The 22,303-nt window shown below is 38.9% G+C and overlaps 5 protein-coding genes across 7 annotated transcripts in view; 3 read left to right on the top strand and 2 right to left on the bottom strand.

Annotated features, from left to right (window-relative positions):
- LOC110847274 (ABC transporter G family member 21) overlaps positions 1-4,741 on the bottom strand; it is a 17,248-nt gene extending 12,507 nt beyond the window's left edge. Inside the window, exon 1 of one of the 3 annotated variants that reach the window (XM_022094190.2) lies at positions 3,875-4,741. In XM_022094190.2, the coding sequence (XP_021949882.1) occupies positions 3,875-3,909 (35 nt within the window). In that variant the 5' untranslated portion in view covers positions 3,910-4,741. Of the gene's footprint in view, positions 1-2,112; positions 2,756-3,874 lie in introns of those variants that run through there. The other 2 variants (XM_022094189.2, XM_022094192.2) reach the window with 2 other exon arrangements.
- Positions 4,742-9,458: 4,717 nt separating this feature from the next.
- LOC110846327 (neuroblastoma suppressor of tumorigenicity 1) lies at positions 9,459-11,907 on the top strand. Its single transcript, XM_022093039.2, has 5 exons — positions 9,459-9,844; positions 10,898-10,947; positions 11,044-11,212; positions 11,288-11,431; positions 11,522-11,907. Exons 1-5 carry the CDS (start codon positions 9,740-9,742, stop codon positions 11,765-11,767), a joined length of 714 nt encoding a protein of 237 aa, XP_021948731.1. The 5' UTR covers positions 9,459-9,739; the 3' UTR covers positions 11,768-11,907.
- A 3,383-nt stretch (positions 11,908-15,290) lies between these two features.
- On the top strand, positions 15,291-16,805 carry LOC110846373 (YEATS domain-containing protein 4). The gene is made up of 5 exons (XM_022093095.2): positions 15,291-15,491; positions 15,569-15,785; positions 15,878-15,942; positions 16,025-16,223; positions 16,286-16,805. The coding sequence occupies exons 1-5, from the start codon at positions 15,408-15,410 to the stop codon at positions 16,561-16,563; spliced, it is 843 nt and encodes a 280-aa protein (XP_021948787.1). The 5' UTR covers positions 15,291-15,407; the 3' UTR covers positions 16,564-16,805.
- A 517-nt stretch (positions 16,806-17,322) lies between these two features.
- Positions 17,323-20,046, top strand: LOC110845672 (protein HGV2). Its single transcript, XM_022092129.2, has 4 exons — positions 17,323-17,555; positions 17,852-18,147; positions 18,251-19,567; positions 19,659-20,046. Exons 2-3 carry the CDS (start codon positions 17,897-17,899, stop codon positions 19,554-19,556), a joined length of 1,557 nt encoding a protein of 518 aa, XP_021947821.1. The 5' UTR covers positions 17,323-17,555; positions 17,852-17,896; the 3' UTR covers positions 19,557-19,567; positions 19,659-20,046.
- Positions 20,047-21,302: 1,256 nt separating this feature from the next.
- LOC110845674 (60S ribosomal protein L35) lies at positions 21,303-22,206 on the bottom strand. Its single transcript, XM_022092131.2, has 4 exons — positions 22,064-22,206; positions 21,786-21,922; positions 21,614-21,695; positions 21,303-21,540 (listed from the first exon to the last, which is right to left on the bottom strand). Exons 1-4 carry the CDS (start codon positions 22,064-22,066, stop codon positions 21,388-21,390), a joined length of 375 nt encoding a protein of 124 aa, XP_021947823.1. The 5' UTR covers positions 22,067-22,206; the 3' UTR covers positions 21,303-21,387.
- Positions 22,207-22,303: the final 97 nt, after the last annotated feature.

Here is a 22,303-nt window from a genome sequence, read left to right on the forward strand (position 1 = left end):
TCAAGTTACCACAAGGAGGTTAGTAGTCATTGGTGTATTTGTGTAACCAGCAACAAAGAACCCCATCCTCAGATCAACCATGTCAATATTAAGCTCCATCATGACAACTCTGTTAGAAACACATCTTCCTCTCTGTGCCAATCTTCCTCTATGCAGTATGTAATATGTATATATGCGTATTTGCACAGCTCATGTACCATTATTACTGCACTAAACCACACGTACTGCAACAATATGCAATAATGGTTGCAAGCGACTTAGAACGACTTTGACACCTCCGCCGAGATGGATTTCAAACGATGGAGGCTTAAGATTGTTGACGAGGGAGGGAAGTAGGTAAGAAGATAAAAGTTACGGGTGTCAGTCAGTCGGTTACTCAATGCAAGTTCCTATTTCATCTAGGCCATCAGTAGTTGAATGACCCGTTAGCTAGCTTAGCAGCAGCAGTGGCAAGAAACGTGTATTTAGTGTATGTATACTTACATATGCGTATTTGCACACACCAAACGAATCCATTATGCTTTGGTTTATATAACACTAGCTCAACCAAAGCTTGGCCTGGTGCAGGTTGGCAATGAGAATTCGCACAACATGAGGATTTATGTATGAACAATGGATAGGAGAACGAATGTTCACGATGAGACGCTTGCAGTCATTTTATGAATGGTAAAATAAGCTATGGCAAATTGATAACGAGAACTTGGGCAGTGTTTACGTTTTCAGCATTACATGGAAAAGGGGGCAAAGGAAAATTTGTAACTTTTCGAGCCCAATACGCGTTGTTTGTAATACGTTTTGTAATCCACCCAGAGTGGCGTCGAGCGGATTAAATCCAGACAGAAGAATGTAATACATGCACAAAAGAGAGGGTTTTATTTTTATTCGGAATGATGAAAATTGGTTCCCACAAGTCGGACTTCTCAAGTTTCTTATCACTTCTCAATAATTTACTAGAAACAAAGATCACGTATTCATATACATGTTGAACTCATAAAAAGTAGACCCGGGCAATGAACGAGGCTGACAAATATATATATACGTAATTCTGTGCATTGTCCAAGCCTTGAGAAATTCTTGTGTGATTTATTATCGAATTTAAAATGACAGCACACTGGTGCATGTAAAGCAACAGGTTGACAGGTCCATATACGTTCTCCTTATATTTCGATGATGAGTTTTATTTGAATTGCAGAATGCTGTATTTTTCAATGGCATTGAAACATTGCCCTTCGTTATTCTTGCAAAGTGCATCCATCAACCAACTAGCCCACACGTATGGCTAGAAAGGACATGCACACATATATTAGATTCTGCAGAACATCCAAGTAAAACTTCAGTTTTAGCAACTGACATGATGACATGTAATTGATACGATCTTATCTTCTTATGTATGTCTTATGCAGAAATAATGCAAAGCAGGTCGACGAATGTTCATTTTGGACGATGACCCTGACATTTAAACCAAGCGTGGTCTAGGTCCGGTCGCAGCCGTTGTTTGACGACTGACATATTCACCTGACGCTTCATTGTATTATTGTCTCACGTTTCCTTTGATATAGTGTTTTATTCCATCTATGCAACCGTTTCCATTAGTCCACACCACACAACTTTATATTTTTTTTTATAATCAGGACGAACACATGACACAAGCAGTAGTTACCAAAGCCCTCAATTTGTAGTAAAATTATCGAAGAGTTTTGCTATATAAACAAACCAATTTCTTTGTCATTTTCGCTTCGTGCTGGGTACAATATTGGAATGCATTTTTGACTCTGACCACCCATGCATAATTTATTTCCTTGTTTTAATGTGTCAGACAGTAACATGCTTCGAGAAAATGACCCACCTTTCACATTTGCTTGAAATACTCAACACTTCCGTAACGAGCAATCATCGAGCAATTCGAAACGAAGTTGCAATGCCAAAACTGCATAGGCGAGGAAATATGAAACGATTATTTCATTACAAAAAAATCTTCAATTTCAGAGATAACTTTACGTAAAATTTTTGTCTGCCTTGTCTTCTGTCTCGTTTATCAGACAAATTGTTGTTCAGATAAGACGAACAGGAAAATTGATTAGAAAATAAAAATAAATTAATAAAAATGAAGACCTTTGATCTTCGATATTTTCGTCTGTGGCCACAAGACTCATTCCTTTCCTGCTGAATTTCATTGTCAATGACAATGCTGCGGTCATGGGGAAGCAGTGGAAGGGTTGAGGTAATTCGAGTCAATGTCCAGTCCACAGGAATTTCTGCAGCTGCTCTTCTTATCACTTAAACTTTCACCTCGTTTCTGTCTCAAAAACTTGATTATGACATCACCACTGCTCAATTAGACGTCTCAAAGTGCTTTGTACACTGTTATGCAAAACGTATGCTAGTTTTTTTTACTCTGGTTGCTTTCGGAAGACCACTCGTTGCAGCTTGTGAAAAGAAGAGTAACAATAAAACAAAATACACAAACTGTACCAGAGTTGTGCTGAATTATTGCGATCCAATAAAGTGAGTGAGTATATATGTTCATGAGCAAGTGTCAACCAAGTGTCTGTGGTAGTCAGTCTTGACAGTGCAAAGAGTTAAGTGTGAGTGAGTTGGTGAAGATAAGGATGACCACGTAAATATGAAAGAGCACGGAGGGAGCTGCTGAAATCTTGAATCGCAATCCCATCCATTCTCAATTTGCAACAAAAGAAGAACGTGCAAACCTCTGTAAACAATGATGAATATCGCTCAACACACCACCCTGTACACGCAATCAAGAAGATAAGCCCGGCTGATGCGGCTGCTAGACTACTGTTTAAAGGGGATTTGCTTAAGCATGGATGCACGGATTGAACTAGGGATCCCTTCTTATTATTTCCAACATACATTATTATTTATGTAGATCTATCCATCCAGAGAGATTTTCTAGCTGCTTGATCGGTGATGATATAGGAGGATGGATATGGGTGGATGGATGGATGGAAATGTGAGACGACGATTACTTGAATTTCTACGGCTTTGTCTCCATCGTCCCTTCGCAAATAATAACCCCTGTCATTCATATGTGCGCCTAGAAAATGGACGCATGACACGACGACCCTTTTCTTACGAGTATTTATCTCCAGTAACTCCAACTTTTGTGCGTTGATCTTTTCAATTTTCAATGACCACGAATTTTGCAAAGCCCTATATGTACATTGCACAACTCTTTCCATGAGAGTGGAAATTTGAATAAGTGCGAGTCCCCCTTCCTCCTCCTCCTACCCAACAGTAGTCCCATATACTTTTCGGCTTTACAAGCTAGTTTTTCAGAGCATCTGCTAAGAAATTGTTGATGGTGATGGTACCTTGCTGGTGGCTCTCGTTCATGTCAACAGTCATAAAATGGAAAGAAAGTTGGTTGCGAAAATAACTTAATACATACATGGTTACACCATATATGTACTGAATCAACCATTCTTTGCCATTATTTGCCATCGCCGCAACCCAATTGTCGTGGCCCAAGGTAAGGGCAACGAACCTATTTCCCCTCTGATTCTGTACATATGTTGGGTGTCAGCGCGTTTAAGGGTTTGCCAATTTTTATGTGACAGGAAATGGACCTTAATAATTTACTTTGACTCCTCGTCTGGGCCCTTTTTATGGTTCCCATTATTGGCAAACCCATCCTTAAATATAAGTTAAGCATAATAAACTACGTGTACCCTACTCCCGACCTGACCTGATGCATTATGACAGTGAAAGGGAACATAGCACACATAAATTATAAATTCAATTCACTCTATATTAAATTAATTATATAAATATCAACACATACATACATTTCCATCCCACGTTTTTAATTAACGTAATGGTAGCATCTGCCATTTTTTATAAATTGTTCACTTACGGGGTCGGTGTGTGTTCAGATTTGGGAAGTCTCATGGAAGAGAAATACTTAATACAAGATCTCTCATATATGGGGAAGTCTCAAGTAGTCCCCCAGGACTAGGAGATCTTTCGATATGAACATCGTATTATCCAGCTTCACATACACACAAAATATTGACGCTGTAGACACTTTTTGTGTTGTCTCAAAATTTTAACCTTCTTCCCTTTGGCACATTGCACACTATTTACTGTACGTATTATTTATGTGTGAAGAGTGTAATGACAAAGTCTTATTGTACATAAAAGCTGATGTTGGAATGCAGATTGGGATGAATTTCAGTAGTTCGTTTTTTTCTCCTACTGCTCAATTTCCATTGAGCATCACGTCAATTAACTGACAATTTTGAGAAGAAGATCACTAAATATATGTTTAGTGCCGAAAGAGTAATGAGTGTGTGCGACCATTTTAATAGGCTTTTATTCATTTATTGACGTGTGGTATGCTAAAATTTAATATAAAACTGTGATGACGTAGATGTGGAATAAATCACAGAAGGACAGTTAAATTTGTTGTAGTCTGTGTAGCTTCTGGACGCTTGACGTTTCTGTACTTGACTTGATCTGGGCAGCTCTTGATGCAATTAATTTGCATGACATTGATTTAACTAATCAGAAGCCACATGAAATATGCACCTCACATCGTCACAAGTGATATAATAACAACTGCTGTGCTGCAACAGTGTATTTAAAATGTTGTTATTGCGATAACTCCAAAATTGAGTAATTTTTTAAAACTCTCAAATTAACGGTTTGTGATGATTTAGATAGTTGTGGAGTGTGAGCGATATTGGTATCGAAAGGAGACGGGTGGTGCGTTATATTTAGTTGCAGAGAGAGAGATTCTTGGCAATTACAATTTATTTAGCAACAAAATGCTTTACTTTGCTCGTTGTGGAAAGATTTGCATTATGAACTTGCATGTAATAGCTACATACATGTACGCAAATGCATAACGTGGGTAAATCTCATGCTCTCTTGGGGAAGAGTTCACTTTTTAGTTCAGTGTCACTGGTTGTGCACAAATAGATTCCTGCGTACATATTTCTTCGTGCTAAGAAAGTCAGCATAAATTACTTGCTGCAAAATGTTCTGTTCACTCAATCACACAACAGATCTCGAGTGAAGTGAGTGCAGATGTTTTTTCTCTATAGTTGTACTTACTATACATACATTTCTAAAACTTGTGTACCTTGTATGTAGTTGTCTTAGGGAGCGTCCATAAATCACGTGGTCGATTAGAGGGGGGGAGGGGGTCTGAAATTTGTCACCAATTATCACGAGGGGGGGGGGGGTAGACGGTCAGATGTCACGTGACATGAGTAAAGTTTTGTATATGCCAATAAATGTCATGAGAGTTATATAAAAATTCTCTTGGCATACCTCACACACGTTATATAGATTTGATTTTCATTTTGCATATTTAGAAACTTGCTTCGACTTAAAATTCTTATGTCTGACTGGCTTATTACATAGTTATTTACACATGTGTGTAACTCTAATTAATGATTAAAAAACACTGGAATAATATTGTTCTTCCGGACAACATGATTTAATTTGAGCATCATCTGTCACGTGACTGGTGGGGGGGGGGGGTTAGCGAAATTATCACCAACGGTCACCAAGGGGGGGAGGGGGTCAAAATTGTCCAAAAATCGATCACGTGATTTATGGACGCTCCCTTATGCTGATTTTTTTGCAAGTTTGACTTGGTGTATGGTAGGTTGTGAAGATAAGACCAGAGTACCTGCGCTACTGATCTTTCCGAGAAAGAAACCATAAATAGTTTTACAATACTAAAGCTCTGATGGTCTCTAAATGTACGTATGTGTGATATCATCTGTAATTGAGCACGATGATTGATCTCAGCAACACCGTTGTTGCAAGGAATATAAATAATACATTTCCATAAGATATATGTATATGTACATTTCCAGCAGTCTCAAAGAGTGATAACCTACACAATCGCTATTCTTTATATTACAAATTTTTCACAATGAAACTCGTGCAATTTTGTTACGGACGGGTGTTAAATTAATAAATGAAAGAGCAACTGCATTCCAAGAAGGAGATGAAAAACTGAATGACTGATTCAAACCTGAGAAATATAGAACAATTATTTTACTTGTTTAAATTGGAGCTAGCGAACTGAAATTTGTCGACATCTTATCCAACAACCTTAAAAATATCAGTATTATCTGATTTATTAAAAATAGTATAGAATTCAAATTTCGGCTGGAGATAGGGTGGAACCGTTTGCTAATCCCTGGACAGCTTTACTGCAAATGTATTTAAGTATGTATAATGAGAATCCTACTGCAACTTTATCATGAAATTAAATTAGCGTGGTATAAGTTTTTTTCTATACTTTTATCAACAACTTTGCAATTTAAACTTTCAATTACTCATTTTGTTGTGTGACTATTTATGTAGCAAATTCTATCCATCCTAAATACCTAGTTTTTGCCATAACTCTTTTTCAGTTGCTTTCGTTTTCATACTAATGAATGACCTATTCACAGTGGAACTTCCTTCAGAACCAAAATTGCATAGATTGAAAGGGTAGAAGTGTGATTTTAGTCGTGCAATTGCAATTGCTTATAAAATCATGCAATTATTGCAACCTTGCGCATCCATGACCATACATAAGTTTATAGAATAGTTCTCCCTCCAGAAAATCAATTTCCTAGATGCATTTACATTGCCAAAAATCTGATATTATTCCCCTATGAATATTTGCGATCGCCATTATTACCGTTCATTCCGCTAGCATATGTACAGGAGAGATGTAAAAGTGAGATGACAGCACTGATTGCTAGACTAGACATTTCTGCATCACTACGTCATCGTGAAAGGAGAACGATGCACGAGTGGTTAAAAAACAGTTTGCTAGTACTGTTATAAATTGCAGTATTGTGTCATGTCATTATGTCATGGATGGATTTAGGGTAGTCCTCCTCCTACCCGAAGAAGGTGGTCGTATGTAAGTCAAGTGGAATCACATCTCAACTCGATGACCTCCTTTTGGGGTACACACTGCTGTAAATGTCTAAGACCTTCACCAAAAAACGCTAATGCAGTAATAATCGTAATTGAACCACTAGTTTTCATTTTCTGACGGAATTTTGAATAAAGACAGATTTACCCTCTATTTATGTATTAATACAGCTCACAGTGTTGAAAGTTGGCAATTAATGGTGGCATACGTACACATATACAAAATACACAAAAATATAGAACAAATACGCCAATGAGAATGTTCTCTAATAACCTAATATTCACTGTACTTAATACAGTATAGTTAAATATGTACATTTTTTGTACACCAACAAATAATTGTATTAATTTGTTTATGTATATCAAATCGCAGGTTTTTTCATACACAGGATTTCCGACAGAAATTACTATGCTGCTTACATACTTGAGTGAGACCATCAGAAAAAGAAGAATGGTCTCTGGTCCCCAACCTGCGGATCTCTCTATGAAGCATAACTTGAATCTCAAGAAATTACGTAATACTTGGAGCACAATTCGATACCGAGGTGTCGTAGCCCTGTGGCTTGCGGATTATGGCTCGCCTTATTTCCAATACGTCTCGATTTCTTCCTTTATATGACATTGATCTTGGCTTAATACATGTATAATTCATAGCGTATCATGTATATTTAAATTTTAATAATTTAGCATTATCATAATTTAAACAATGCATATAAATATTATACTCTCCAATCCTCACACATCTTATGAAAATTCATAGAAAATCAAGTTGTTATTTAGGTTTAAACGAAACTTGGATGCTCAGAATCAGCTCCTCTGGGCTGCACATTTTCCATTTGCCACTGCAGGGATTCTCACAACAACGGATTTCTGAGATGTTTGAATTTCTGGTGTACAGCGAATTGGTGAGCTAGCTGAGACGTGCTGGAGGAAAATTAAACTTGACGACCAAGGGCTTTGAGAGAGTGTGAAGAAAGCTGGCAGGGGGTATTAATGCCTTCTCTCTCTCTCTTGCCCTTAACAAGAGCACAAAGGAATTCGATTATACATTTCCGAGTACTAATTGTTAGTCCACACCTTCTTCAACCACATCATCTTAACTCATTAAAATGGCTTCTCGCATCAATTCAGAACATCTTTCCATTGGGAATAACGAAACGAGTCTTTGTCCCTTTGTATTTCTTGACTAAAATACATTATCAAATACCAAGTATATAGCTATATTAGTATATAGCTTCCCTAAGAACGTCATAACGCCTAGATCATGAAATTACACGAAAACAGTGTTGCAACTTCATTAAAAATAGACCCTCCTTGTTATAATACATGTGTGCAGATATCTTGTTATCCATGCATATACCACTGTAAACAACAGTCCAGGCAAAATATGTATACATGTGTAACATATGATGCAAAATACTCATTCCTTCATCCTTACACCTCTTATCCTCACAATTCATCTCATCTTCACCTTTTCTCAATTTCCACGTACAGAAACCACTTGTGATACCAACCAAGCAAGAAATGATGAGGGGACTAATACCAATAAACACGTTCAACATTAGTTAATGCTCTTGCACCTGAGATTTGTCTGTTGGTTCTGTCTTCCTTTCTTGGGTGAGTGGATGTTATGTTGGTTGGTGCTAGAAAAATTTACAACCCTTTCAATACTTTCAATTGAACAACAATCCCATCTTTGTGAGTACACATACATATTTCACATCCGTAGATGAATAACGATGGTATGTTCCTTACTAATAAACACACTCCTTCCTCCCCAGTAATAATAATGCCATTCAACAATCAACCAACTTATTTGCTCTAAAAGATTAGACTTTGTGATATGTTCATCTTCTTTACCTCATACCACGATTGTCCTATTGCAGGAGTGGCAATTTTATGAGAGGGTCCATTAATTAATACCATTAATACCGATGCCAGGAAATTGCTTTATGATTTCATAGTATTTATTTATTAACGACATCAATACTGGTGATTTACTCCGCCCTTCCAGAAAAAGTATCTGTAATAGCAAAGATCTAACATATTTCACTAGTTTACACAGTATAATAAACAAACATACTCATAATTAACAGATTCTCCATGATATTGTTGGGATGAGAATCTCATCATGAGATTGAGGTAGGAGAAGGTGATTATGGAAATCCTCTTGTCCAACAATGTAATCTGGTGATGAAACGATGGAAGGGACCATCACTTATTTTACTACTGCTATTCAGTTCCTCATTCCTTGAACAAACCTTCCAGGCTCACTGTTTTTGTGGTTTGTGTGGTGTGGACCCTTCTTGCTCATTTTCCTACGAGTTATCCATTACATCTCTGAGCACTTAGATAGAGGAGGTTTCACTTACTCCTCATTAAAGCCGAGTCCCCACGCGACTTGGAAAGTGGACAAAAAAGAGCCAGGCATCACCTCAGAGCTCATCATATCACCAATGGAGGCGTGTTCTTGGTTTGGATTACATTATTACATTACACGGAACACGGGCAGTCGTTTAATCATTCTAAACTTTTGAGAGTGCGATACAGCGAACTTGCCACTAGCTTACTTTCATTTCTTGAAGAGTAGTGGTTGCAGCGAGACCGTCGTCTCATCCCTCGGTCGACCCCATCGCCTTTTGCCAATTGAATAGTCTTCAACCTGTGCTTATCTCGAAGCTTTTGTGAAAAGTAGGCAATTAAACGATTTGCATTAGCAAATAAAACTATATATTTTTTCTTGCGGTATTGTATGGCAGTTGTTTGGCGCATTAAGATAGGGCTATAATCGGTATGAAATAAACAATTTACTGAATCCGATTAGATCACAATGACAATTTTAGTGGAAACAGCCCACCAAAGTTTTATCACTTTGTGTGTAACAGTGATAGTTTTCTGCAGTGTTTTATTGACGGAATCACGAACTCATCACAAGGTAAGTTCTCATTTTTGCAAATTTAAACAAATCAGCAAGGTTCAAATAATTCGTATTTAGGTATAATGTAAAATCTGTTTTATTGTCATTCATACATAAAACGAAAAAGATTACAATCTAATAAAGATGATAAGCATAATTTTAAGTTGTAATAAATAGCATTATTGCTGTGTCGACAAGATGGTCTGTTTTTTGTGCATTTCTTCCATTCCAGATAGAAACGTAATAATTATTTTGATGTTGGTTGAATATGCATATGAGATGAGAATCTTCCAACACAACACTTGGTTGATTGTTGTGAGGTGATCATTGAAAATGTGCAGGTGTAAATCACCTCCGGTCATTTGTGTGATGCGTTCTTGCTTGTGGTCTCCAAGTTAAATCAAAGGCAGACTGTTCCCACTGCCCAACCTTAAGTTATGCTAATGTGAGGGCTTTCTTAAGAACACAACGTACATATACATCTCTCTTACTGTTGATCAAAGTAAACTTTTGGTTCTCGTATCACACTTCTGTGACCATCATGACTTGTGGCTTAACTCGTATCCACGTTGTACACTATACCATGTTTGATGAAAGGCCAAAGTTGCCAAACTGTCTAAAAAATCACGTCTCGTACTCTTATTATCAATGTGGAATGGGGATGGTTTGTGGCTTATTGGTTCGGTATCATATTGTGTTTTTTTTGTTATATGCCATTATAAAGCTACATATAATTGACTATGAAAAGGACATATGAGCACGCTATCATCTTATTCATCTTTTCTGTATGAGTGCATATATTTTTATCATGAAAAACTGCATATGTATGTATATCACTTAAACATGTCGTAAATTATTTTTTCCCATCAAAATGCTGTACAATTTATACTCGTAATAGCTTAGACTGGATCAATTAAGCAATGGAACTTTTGCATTTACACCTAATGGTATGCGAAACTTGAGGAGACATAACGATATAGGCTACAATTATCGATTTAGGCGAACTTTACGCTATTTAAATGAGAAATTAAGGCATTTTTAGGATAACAATGTTTCCATTTTATTTTTCAGGTTCATAATTTGGCCTTATATCCCGAGCGTCATTCTTGGTGTCAGGCAAGGTAAGCTAAAAGAGAATACAAATTGCAGTGTATATTCACATTTCCATACATTCCGTATAAACAGAATCACAGAGTGTCAATATATACACTTTTTAGGGAGATTCGCCAAGAGATTGCTCACCCACCAGAATGTGCGCCCACAGTGATTGACAACATGGTATGTCTGGGAGCTTGTTTCAGCTACAGCGTCCCCAGAGCTCAAGACTACCAACCCATCGACCCTTACTGCGACAAGTGCGACAAAACGATTTCTTCGTGGACTGTCGTAAGCCATATAAACATATTGTTAAGCAGTTAAGTTGGTCCATTTTCAGTTTTGCCTTTTGCACACATTTTTCAGGTAACTCTGAACTGTAGTCGCGAGTCCAATGGGGAACATTACACCTTGACACGAAATGTGGAACTAATTACAAATTGTAGTTGTGTGGACTGTAACGACAACGGAAGGAGATCGGATTCCGGAGAAGACAGTGATGATTCTCACGTAAACAATTATTGTGAACTTAATTTCCCATAATGCTATTTAATAGCGCGTTCTCCTGTAATTAATAACCCTTCTGACGTTCCAATCTAGGAGGAGGACGTACCGGATGCATTGGAGGGGAACGACTTGACCAATCACCATAAGGGCGTCATCCACACCCTGAAAAGCGTGTCCACTGAACTGCACGAGTACAACACGAAGCACGACCAGGACACCATGATCAACGACAACAAGATTCCGTCCGACGATGACGACGACCATGAAGCCATTGCTCGGCGTGAGCGACAAAGAGCCTCCATCACTGTCGCCAATGCGGGTGACGACGACGACTTGTAATTCATTTGTAGAAAATTATCAAAGGGAGAACGAGATAAATATATACATTAATAAATTCTAAAACACGACGTAAATGTTTATATTCTATCCAAGTGACAATAAAAATTATAAATATTTTTAGATTTGGTTCAAATATTGTATGGAAAAGAATAAATAACTGTTGATTATTTGCATATGTCAAAGAAAGTGATACTTTCTCCGTGATGAAAAAATTGAGATTTCTCACATTTCCCACGTGGACCAGCCAGACGCGATCTCATTCTCACATTACACACTCGCATGATGTACTTCCTACCCCCTAGCCCCTAACTTTCTATCCCCTATTCCCTACATAGTACTTCATACCCCCTAAACCCCTAGCCCCTACTTTCTATCCCCTAAAACTCTATCCCCTACTTCCTAGCCCCTAAAACTTTACCCCCTACTTTTTATCCCCTAAACTCAAAATTTCTCACAATGCCCCAAATTTGTCAATATGCCCCGAATCTCTTAAATGCCCCAAATTTCTCAAATTCTAGGCATCTGGGCAAAGTGCGAAAATTTTGAAACTATATGGGGCAAGGTGAGATTTCTAGCTTATGGGGGTATTGTTCGTAGTTAGCGAGCGAAGCGAGCAGGTTAGGTTAGATCAACTAGGTACGCGGAAAGCGTGAACTGGTCAGCTAGCTCTCCTAGTTAGGACTCCTAAATAAGGTGTCCTAGCTAGGACCCTAACTACGTGTCCTAGCTAGGACCCTAACTACGTGTCCTAGCTAGGACCCTAACTACGTGTCCTAGCTAGGACCCCAACTGCGTGTCCTAGCTAGCACTTTAACTAGCACTCCTAGCTAGGTTTCCTAGCTAGCACCCCTAGCTAGGTTTCCTAGCTACCTCCATTAGCTAGATTTCCTAACTAACACTATTATGTATCTTTCCTAGCCAGCTCCTTTCCCAGCCTTCTAACTAGGTGGCCTAGCTAGAAGAGCTAGCTAGGACACCTAGTTAACAGTCCTAGCTAGGACACCTTGTTAATAGTCCTAGTTAGTACACCTATTTAGGAGTCCTAGCTGGGAGGGCTAGCTGACCAGTTCACGCTTTCCGCGTACCTAGTAAATCTAACCTAACCAGCTCGCTTCGCTCGCTAACTACGAACAATACCCCCATCATAACAAGAATTGTGCAAAGTTGTGTGTGTGTGTGTGTGTGTTACCTTTTGAACCAAGCGCTTCACTCGATGGCTGTATCAACTTACCCCCATAGTTATTTAAATTACCACCCAGCGCCACCTATTAACATTTTCAGGTACTTGGTTGTATTTCCTCCGCTAGAGGGCGCTTTTCACCGAAAGTGTACAAACGTTTCCAAAACGTTGACTTGCACCAGAACAACCGAATACGCCACTAACAGAAATATTTGAAAACCCCAGAGATTTGATCCGTGACCTGGGAACTACCCCTTCAGCCTGTAGTAGACCCGTAACGTGTGCACACTCCCTATAGTCGGCATAGACCCGTAACGTGTGCACACTCCCTATAGTCGGCATAGACCCGTAACGTGTGCACACTCCCTATAGTCGGCATAGACCCGTAACGTGTGCACACTCCCTATAGTCGGCATAGACCCGTAACGTGTGCACACTCCCTGTAGTCGGCAGTAGACCCGTAACGTGTGCACACTCCTTATAGTCGGCAATAGACCTGTAATATGTGGACACCCCCTATAGTCTACGGTTGACCCAGAACCTGGGCACACTCGCTATGGTTGGGTTATGAACCTATAACCTTGACACATTATTTATGTAGAGGTATCACCTGACCTGTGACCTATGTAAGCATACCCATAGGTGACTTCTGGCCTGGATACCTTTACATGGATTTGTCACGTGACGTGTGACCTAGGCGCATTAAATGTTGCTAAACCTGTGACCTAGGCAAATGACTAATTGGCCTCAGATACTGCTCATCCCTCCTACATATCCCTCCAACATATGCAAGTTTCTTATAGGGAAGTGAGGTTGGTGGTGGCACATATAGCAAAGGCAGGTGCACAGTGTGCGGATCATTAAAAAAGCGGACAAATTGTTTTCAGGTTCGAGTCCCAGTCGGGGCATTATTAAGGACCTTGAGCTACTTTATGTGAAGACTTTGTCCGTCTGTCTGTCTGTCTGTCCGTCCGTCCATCAGCAGGATTACAAGAGAACGGATGGAGATAATCGAAATCGGTTTGCGGAATGATACATATAACCCCAGGGGGAGGATACTATCAACTTTTGGGGGCAACCGGACCACCACCCCCCCCATGAAGCCAGGGGGTGTGGTCGGAGTAAAATGAGATTTTTAGTGCAATTTAATCTATGGATGAAGTAGAGTAAAATTAAGTTTCCCCGAGTTGTGTCACACCCCCTCGCACGCAGGGGGTGTGGTCGGGGCAAAATCAGATTTTCACTGAAATTGAATCTATAGTTGAAATACAATGAAATAAAGTGTTCCCGCGATGTGGTGGGAGTGTTTGGGGTGAAGTGAGCCTGAAGCTTCTCCTGTATACGCGTTTGCGACGGTTTATTTTGTTTTTCATTTTTGTTGACGTTTGAAGGGTGGAGGGTTCAGAAACCATAATCCGTTCGACACCCGATGACCTGATGACCGTGTGCACGGGATGAAAAGTCCGAACATTTTATATTTCTTACTTTTCATCCCATGCACACAGTCACCAGGTCATCGGGTGTCAAACGAATTATGGACCCTCCACCGTTCAAGCGTCAACAAAAATGCAAAACAAAATATTGCCCCGACTGGGACTCGAACCTGAAAAAAATTTGTCCGCTTTTTCAATGATCAGCAAGCTGCCCTATATGTACCACCACCAACCTCACTTCCCTATAAGAAACGTGCATATGTTGGAAGGATATGAGCAGTAACTTGGGACACACGCTAAAGTCATAATGTGACCTCGACACACCACGTCGTCAATTGGTCTCTTACCGCATACGTAACGATTTGTTCCGGGTTATTGTTATGTTACTCATAAGTTCTTTAATTAGACAAATTTAGTTAAGGCCTGGGAATTTTAGCAAATGGTACAACATGCTAAACGTCCAGGTTCTTCTGCCCTTTGCTTTGTGTGGATGTCATTCAGCAAACGCCTCTGACTTATTAATTAAATTCCTCTCTATGAGGGAGCCCGCATGCTTTGGGGACTAGTAGGCTAGAAATCTCACCTTGCCCCATGTAGTTTCAAAATTTTCGCACCTTGCTTAGGTGCCTAGTAATTTGAGAAATTTGGGGCATATTGACAAATTTGGGGCATTGTGAGAAGTTTTGAGTTTAGGGGATAAAAAGTAGGGGATAGAGTTTCAGGGGCTAGGAAGTAGGGGATAGAGTTTTAGGGGGTAGAAAGTAGGGGATAGAGTTTTAGGGGGTAGAAAGTAGGGGCTAGGGGTTTAGGGGGTAGGAAGTACTATGTAGGGGATAGGGGATAGAAAGTTAGGGGCTAGGGGGTAGGAAGTACATTATCACACTCGCTCACTCACTAACAAGTAACTTGAGGCGGTATTTACACCATACGCCGTTTGTTGTGTGTTTAGATTGCTCCCAAACTGCGAACGAAAGTTATCTATTTAAATAAACCTAATTATCGTGAACACACCGAAAAAGTTTCAAATATGGCATCCTCAGCCCCTTCCACACCTGCTGGAGTTGCTGGAACCACTGTAGAATACGGGCCAGATTCTGGGGGTCGCCTCAAGGTATCTTAAAAAAATGTTGCTCTAACAGGAGAAATCAGTTTAATTCGGAATTATTAATTCCGAATTGTGGTGTGTAGGGTGTGACTGTTGTGAAGCCGGTAGTCGTTGGCAATTCAGCCAAATACTTTGGAAAGAAGAGGGAAGAGGACGGACACACCCATCAGTGGACCGTGTATATTAAACCTTACCTTAACGAAGACTACTCCACTTTCATCAAGAAAGTACACTTTAAACTGCACGATAGCTATGCAAATCCCAATCGTGTGATCACCAAACCTCCGTACGAAGTCCAGGGTATTCATATTTGATATTGACAATTTGCATAATTTGTAATTTTTTAAGTGATGCAATTTACAACAATTTGAATATTCTTTAAAAATTAACAGAGACGGGATGGGGAGAGTTTGAGGTGGTCATCAAGGTTTATTTTAACGACCCTGTTGAACGCCCTGTAAGATTGTCATAATGTAGTTGTATGGTATTTACTACCTTAGTATGTAATGGGTTGTTGAATTATACTTATTCATGCACAGGTTACAATGTATCACATTTTAAAGTTATTTCAAAGCGCTGGGCCTGGGGCGGAACCTGGTGCTCCTCCACAAGTCAAGAAACATTTGGTTTCAGAATTTTATGACGAAATTGTATTCCAAGAACCAACAGCACTTATGAAATCTTTACTAGACTGTATTACACCTTCTTCCAGTACCGTTTTGAGACATGAACATGACTGTGAGTATTCATATTGCTAAATGTTTATGAAATTTTACATAATATCTTTGCACTAACTTCAGTTGAAGAAAAGAAACGATCCACCTCAGTGTCTTTGGAAGAATCAAGAAAGAAAGTGAAGGATGAAATCAGTGATCTTAAGGATAAATTAAATTTAGCACGTGAAACTATTGACCAATTTAAAACTGCTTTGGCAAATGCTAACAAACAACCTGGTCCTGGAACTCCAACGAGCCGTCCAAAAAAGAGTGGAAGCATGTCTTCTGAACCTGTTGCTGGGACAAGTAAATCTGTCACTATCAAACTAGAAGATTTCGGTGACAGTATGTTGGCTGTATGACATCGGCGCAAAAATTCAAAGTACCTCTAATTCCGTTAAAACTTTTTATATCCTGTTCTTCACTGCGTATCACATTACAATTCAATTAGTCAATTTGTCTTGAATTTGCAAGAATACTATCGTTTTCACGTTATTGTATAATATTTAGTAATCATTTATGATTTATGACATTTAAAATGTATGACATTTTCACTCGAACGAAAGCTTTTGATAATAACATGAATCTTCCGTACATTGGTACATTTATGTTAATTTCGACAATTATTATTGCTTACACATCAAAACCAGAACTCATTTCCAAATTACATAACATAATGTAATAATTCATGCAATATGTTCATGTACACAGTTGAGTCGAGCATTTTCGTTTTTTTAAATCATAAAAACCATGTTTCTATTTAATCACAGTATGTGATTGTATGTATATATCGCATGGCTTGCATGGCTATCAACTAATATAGACTACACAAAGGAGTCGAACATCCTAACTAATCCTAAAAAAAACTCGTACCCTTAATCTAAGAAATGAAAAATTCACTGAAAATCAACAGGCATTAATAACTATAAAGGTAATATGCCCTTATTAACTTATTGTTACCTTCGATTGGCTAACTCTGTAATTTCATGTAATAATATCAATGGCAAGGAGAAAGTGATGAGACAAGGGCTTTCACTCGTAAGTTACGAGTGGGCCCTCTTCACAGGCGATTCCCAACCAGCCGACCACCACCACCGCCAAATGAAGATCAGTTCACTGCACTTTTCTTTCTTCACTTGGCTACTCGGTCGTTTCCCTCCGCGCAGGATAGAAGCAGCAGCAGAAAGAAAATAGCTCTCCTTCATCTCCGCTTTCTGAAATCATTTCCTCCACCAAGAATTGTAGTACCAAGATAAGATCAGTCTGTCCCGGCAACGTCCCGCTCCCTTCTCTGGAAACATCAGTCCGATTTGGACGTCATTGTCGTCCTGCAATTGTAGCAACTGATTGACCGGTAAGTTTTTGACACTCTATAGTAATGTGTAGTTTTTTATATTCGTAAAAACGTTTAAGCCATAAGAGTTTCATTTCGTCGTTATCCTGAATTGCATAAATCAAAGTTTTATTATGGTTTGACATCAAACCATATCCATCGTCTGTGAGATACTCCTCTCACAGACGTCGTAAAGTCGTAATGTGTCACATTATCAGTAGGGGCACACATTTAGAGGAGAAAATAATAAAAAAAAGAGCGGGCATGGGGCATCACAACAAATTAAACAAGAATGCAGAAGTATTTCCGAATCGCAGGTGGCGAGGAAGAACGACACGGGCACCCCCACCAGAAGCAGCAAAATGGAAACAGATCAACCACCAACCACTACTGTCACAGCCGTCGACAGCCCGGCTGCCCTTCCTGTTGCAGAAGAAGCACCCACGGCATCATCTCCCAATAAACCCATAACCAATGGAGCCTCGGAAGACGAGAATAAAGAAAAAGGCGACATTCTCAAATTGGCATTGAATCACTTAGTGCAAGGGAAGAGACACCTTCTAGTGAAAGACATCGCGTCCGCCATCATATCCCTTGGCGAATCTTGTCGGGGGTATGTATGTGAATGATAATTATTTAGATATTAATTGTTTTATTATTCGTATTTATTTACTAATGTCCCCTTTTCATTCCGTTCTCACTTTTGCGGATAATAGGTTGGCTGAAGCGAATGGACCACTGTCGGCAGATAACGCAGAGGCACATTTCTACTACGGAAAATCACTCTTGGAACAGTCTCGGCTAGAGTTGTCTGTTTTTGATGGAGGTGTCCCAGCAGAGAAGGGAGAAGACAGTGAGGAAAGTAGTGGTGATGAAGATGAAGACGATGAAGAAAAAGAGGAGGAGGGAGACGACGAGGATAAGAAGGATAAATCTTCGGAAGAAGTTGAAGGAAAGATGGAGACTGATAATGAATCTGATGAAGCGGAAGAGAAGCAAGATTCTTCTTTGATGAAGAGCAAAGAACAAGGTGATGATGCCAAAGTTGAAGAAGATTTGAGTACTCCAAGCCCCATTCCTACTTCTACGCCAACAACATCCAATGTCGTTCAAGATGGCGAACAACCATCCACTAGCAGTGGAATTACTGCGGCCGAAACTAACGGCGCCGACAAAGAAGGAGAGGAAGAACTCAGCAACTTGGAATTGGCATGGGAAGTCTTAGAAATTGCTAAACTTGGATATGACGCTCAGCTAAAATTGGCTCTGGATCAGCTTAAAACCCCGCTAGATGTAGACGAAGAGAAATCGAAAACCAAAACAAAGCTTCATCTTCAAAAGCGATTGTCGGAAACTCACTCGTTGCTTGGCGAAGTTGCAACAGAATCAGAAAACTATCCTCAAGCTGTTGAGGATTTTAAAATTGCTATTAAAATCTTGTTAGAAATTGAAGGTGAAGATAGCAGAGAGGTGGCACAGTATTACTTTCAAATGGGATTGGCTCATTCTTTTGCCAAAGAATTTCAGGAGGCAATTGAGAGTTTCAAGAAATCCAAATCTATCATTGAGCTTCGGATCTCTAACCTCCAGTTCAAGATTGATAATAAACAGACTGCTAAAGATCTGGGACTCGAGCTTGAAGATCCAAGCAATACGGAAGATGAAGAAATTTCTGAGCTCCAAGCATTGTTACCTGAATTAGACGAGAAAGTCGCCGATACGATTGATGCAGAACGAGAAAGCAAAGCCACGATCGCAGAGGAAATTCAAGAACGAGAAATTGCTCTGAAAAACAGTCCGGTGAAAAATCCAAACCCTCCTGCAGTGAATGATATTTCTCATTTGGTGAAAAAGAAGAAGAAAGCAGAAGAGCAGCCCATTGATGTACCCCCTGCCAAGCGAGTTTGCAGTGACTCGTCGTCTGATTCCACCACCATTGTTTCAACCTCCAAAACTGAACAAGTCACATCTACCAATGGTCATGAGAATGGATCCTCTGTGAAAAAATCTATGGAGTTTTAAAATATGCATCGGTGAGTATCTTTATTTTCCATAAATGTATATACTTGTTATTTATGAAAGATTAATCTCGTGTATCCAACCCGATTTGTATCGATTTTTTAGAATACGTGACGGACAAACAACAGTCGGTGAATGGTGTGTCGATTTGGAGTATGTATCTCTAGGCTAATTTTACCTAATATAATCTAATTTATTTATAAGCTTAGTATATGTATTTCCCACAACTTGAATTAAATGTGGAATTCTTGTTCCATGATTTTCAGACGAAAGCGAAAGCAATTGTTTGTTGTAATTACTTTTTAAACTTTTGAAAACATTTCCCTCAAAGATTAATTAAACGAAAACTTGATTGTCTGTCGAGTAAGTTAGTGATTTGAATAAGCATACGTAACGTGACAGGCTAACTTGCTATTTAAATTGAAATAAAAATTTGTAATTCAAATTTACAACGTTTTATTGTAATAAATTTGATTGATTTCTTAATAGCATATTCAAATTTCTGATTTATTATATCCGTTGATATTTCTTCACAAATCAAATCATTTTAATGATCTAATCGTAAAGTTCTATGTATTTTACTTTTACGCTTTTACAGGTCCACTCAAAATGACATCGGAGGAAGCCAACAAATCGGGAGAGGCAATAGTTCTTGATAAAGAGGATTCAACATTTTACACGGATGGTGCCCAGTATTGGAAAGTAAGTGTAAAGTTGCTGCGCCATATTCGTTGACTATAGTCAAATTATTTTTCATGACAATTGTTGTATCATTAGTTTTATGCATTATTTAATTAAAGGATGTTGAACCAACGGTGAATGGAATGTTGGGTGGTCTGGGATTCCTAACAGACATTGACATAAAAAACTCTGAAAGATTTTTGAAAACATTGTTGAAAGTAATGATTTCCATTCCATCCCCTTATAACATGTGTTTGTGATATTGTGATTGATAAAGCGAGTTTGTTTGCAATATATGTAGTTACCTAACCCAACGGGAACGTCATATGCATTGGATTGTGGTGCCGGAATTGGTAGAATCACCAAAAATTTACTCTCGAGATACTTTGACAAAGTAGATTTGGTTGATCAATGCCCTAACTTTATCGAAAAAGCCAAGCAGAACTTTGAAGGGAATCCTAAAATTGGGGAATTTTTCTGTTGTGGTAAGTTCTTTCTTGTTAAAAAGTATACATAAAGATTCTAAATTTTTTTTTTATTCGTGAAGGATTACAAAAATTCAACCCACCCACAGGCAAATATGACGTAATATGGATCCAATGGGTCTTATCTCATTTGACGGACGACGACCTTGTTGATTTATTGCAACGTTGCATGTAATATTCCATAAATATGCATTTCTTCCAGAAATCAGTTGAGTAATGATCATGAATATTGCACATGTTGCAGGAAAGCTCTGCGTCCCAACGGTCTACTCATCGTCAAAGAAAATTGTACAAATTCGGATAAGGTGGAACATGATTCGACCGATTCGTCAGCAACGAGACCTTTCAAACTATTCAAGGACTTGTTTGTAAAAGCCGACTTCAAGGTTTTGAAATATGTTAAGCAGAAAAATTTTCCAGCAGATTTATACCCAGTTTGGTCATTTGCCCTAAGTCCGAATATTGGTGAGAAAACTAGTTGTTGTTGATTCTTAATTAATAAATCATTCATCTTCGTGTCACCTGTTTTTACATAACTTAACTCAATGCATTAATAAATAAGTAGAAACGATGTACTCATATATTCAATAAACCGTAATCCTTATAGAGCTTATTGTTTACCTTGTCGGCTTTATTAACGTAAAACAATGTAAGGTGTACAAATTAATTTAAGCGGACTTAACGGCAAACACTCTCTTGGGGAAAGCCCTTAACTTTTTGAGTTGTTTTGGGGTTTTCAGGTTCTTTTCATGCTTGGTAAGTGCTCTTCTGATAGCACGGGTCTTCTTGGGCCGGAGGTCTAATGGCTTCTGCTTCTTATTCTGCATTTTTAAGCGAAAGAATTGAGAAACATTGCTTCAAACACAAGACAAATATCAAATGCGGTGCACAAACCTTGTAAAGTTTCTTTAAATTCTCCTTTTGCTTCTGGTGCATAACTATGTACACCCTGGCAATAGCTTTCCTTACAACGCGACTGGTAAATTAAATAGAACACAATTAAAATCCAGCAACTTGTATATATGTAATGTAAGATGTATATTATGTACTATATTTTACGCTTTACATTTTGGAGAGTTTGGAGGCGGCTCCACCGGTGACCTTCGCCACTCGAAGACCTTGAAGTTCACCCTTGAGGTCCTCAAGTTGTTTGACCAACTCCTCCTTCTTCTTCGTCCTCAATTCTGAGCACTTCACCTTCACCTAGCAAAAAGGCAAAGAAAGATTAACACGGGTTAGCAACTTCTTGTGGCAAGATAAGGTCCGTGTCCCTTGATCCTCTCTTTCCTCTCCACAAAAACATGGTCCCACAAACTAGACGAAATAAATATAAGGAGCACTTACCATTTTGAAATGTGGTTGTAAATTTAAATTTCTGGGAGAAAGAAGGACCCGGCTGTAGGAGAAAACGATGAAAATGAACCACGAGTGCAGTCAAAGTGAGCGGAGAGCGAGTGTGGTGGTTTTGTTGGGCTCAATGCATCGTAGATGGCGGTTCTCGTCCACTGTCGCAACACACACCAGCCAAGGTGAGACTAAATGAGACAATTCACCGGGGTGTTTTTATTATCACTTTTGACTTGA

This window comes from Folsomia candida, unplaced genomic scaffold, assembly GCF_002217175.1.
Source record: "Folsomia candida strain VU population unplaced genomic scaffold, ASM221717v1 Fcan01_Sc003, whole genome shotgun sequence".
NCBI classification, from domain to species: Eukaryota; Metazoa; Arthropoda; class Collembola; order Entomobryomorpha; family Isotomidae; genus Folsomia; species Folsomia candida.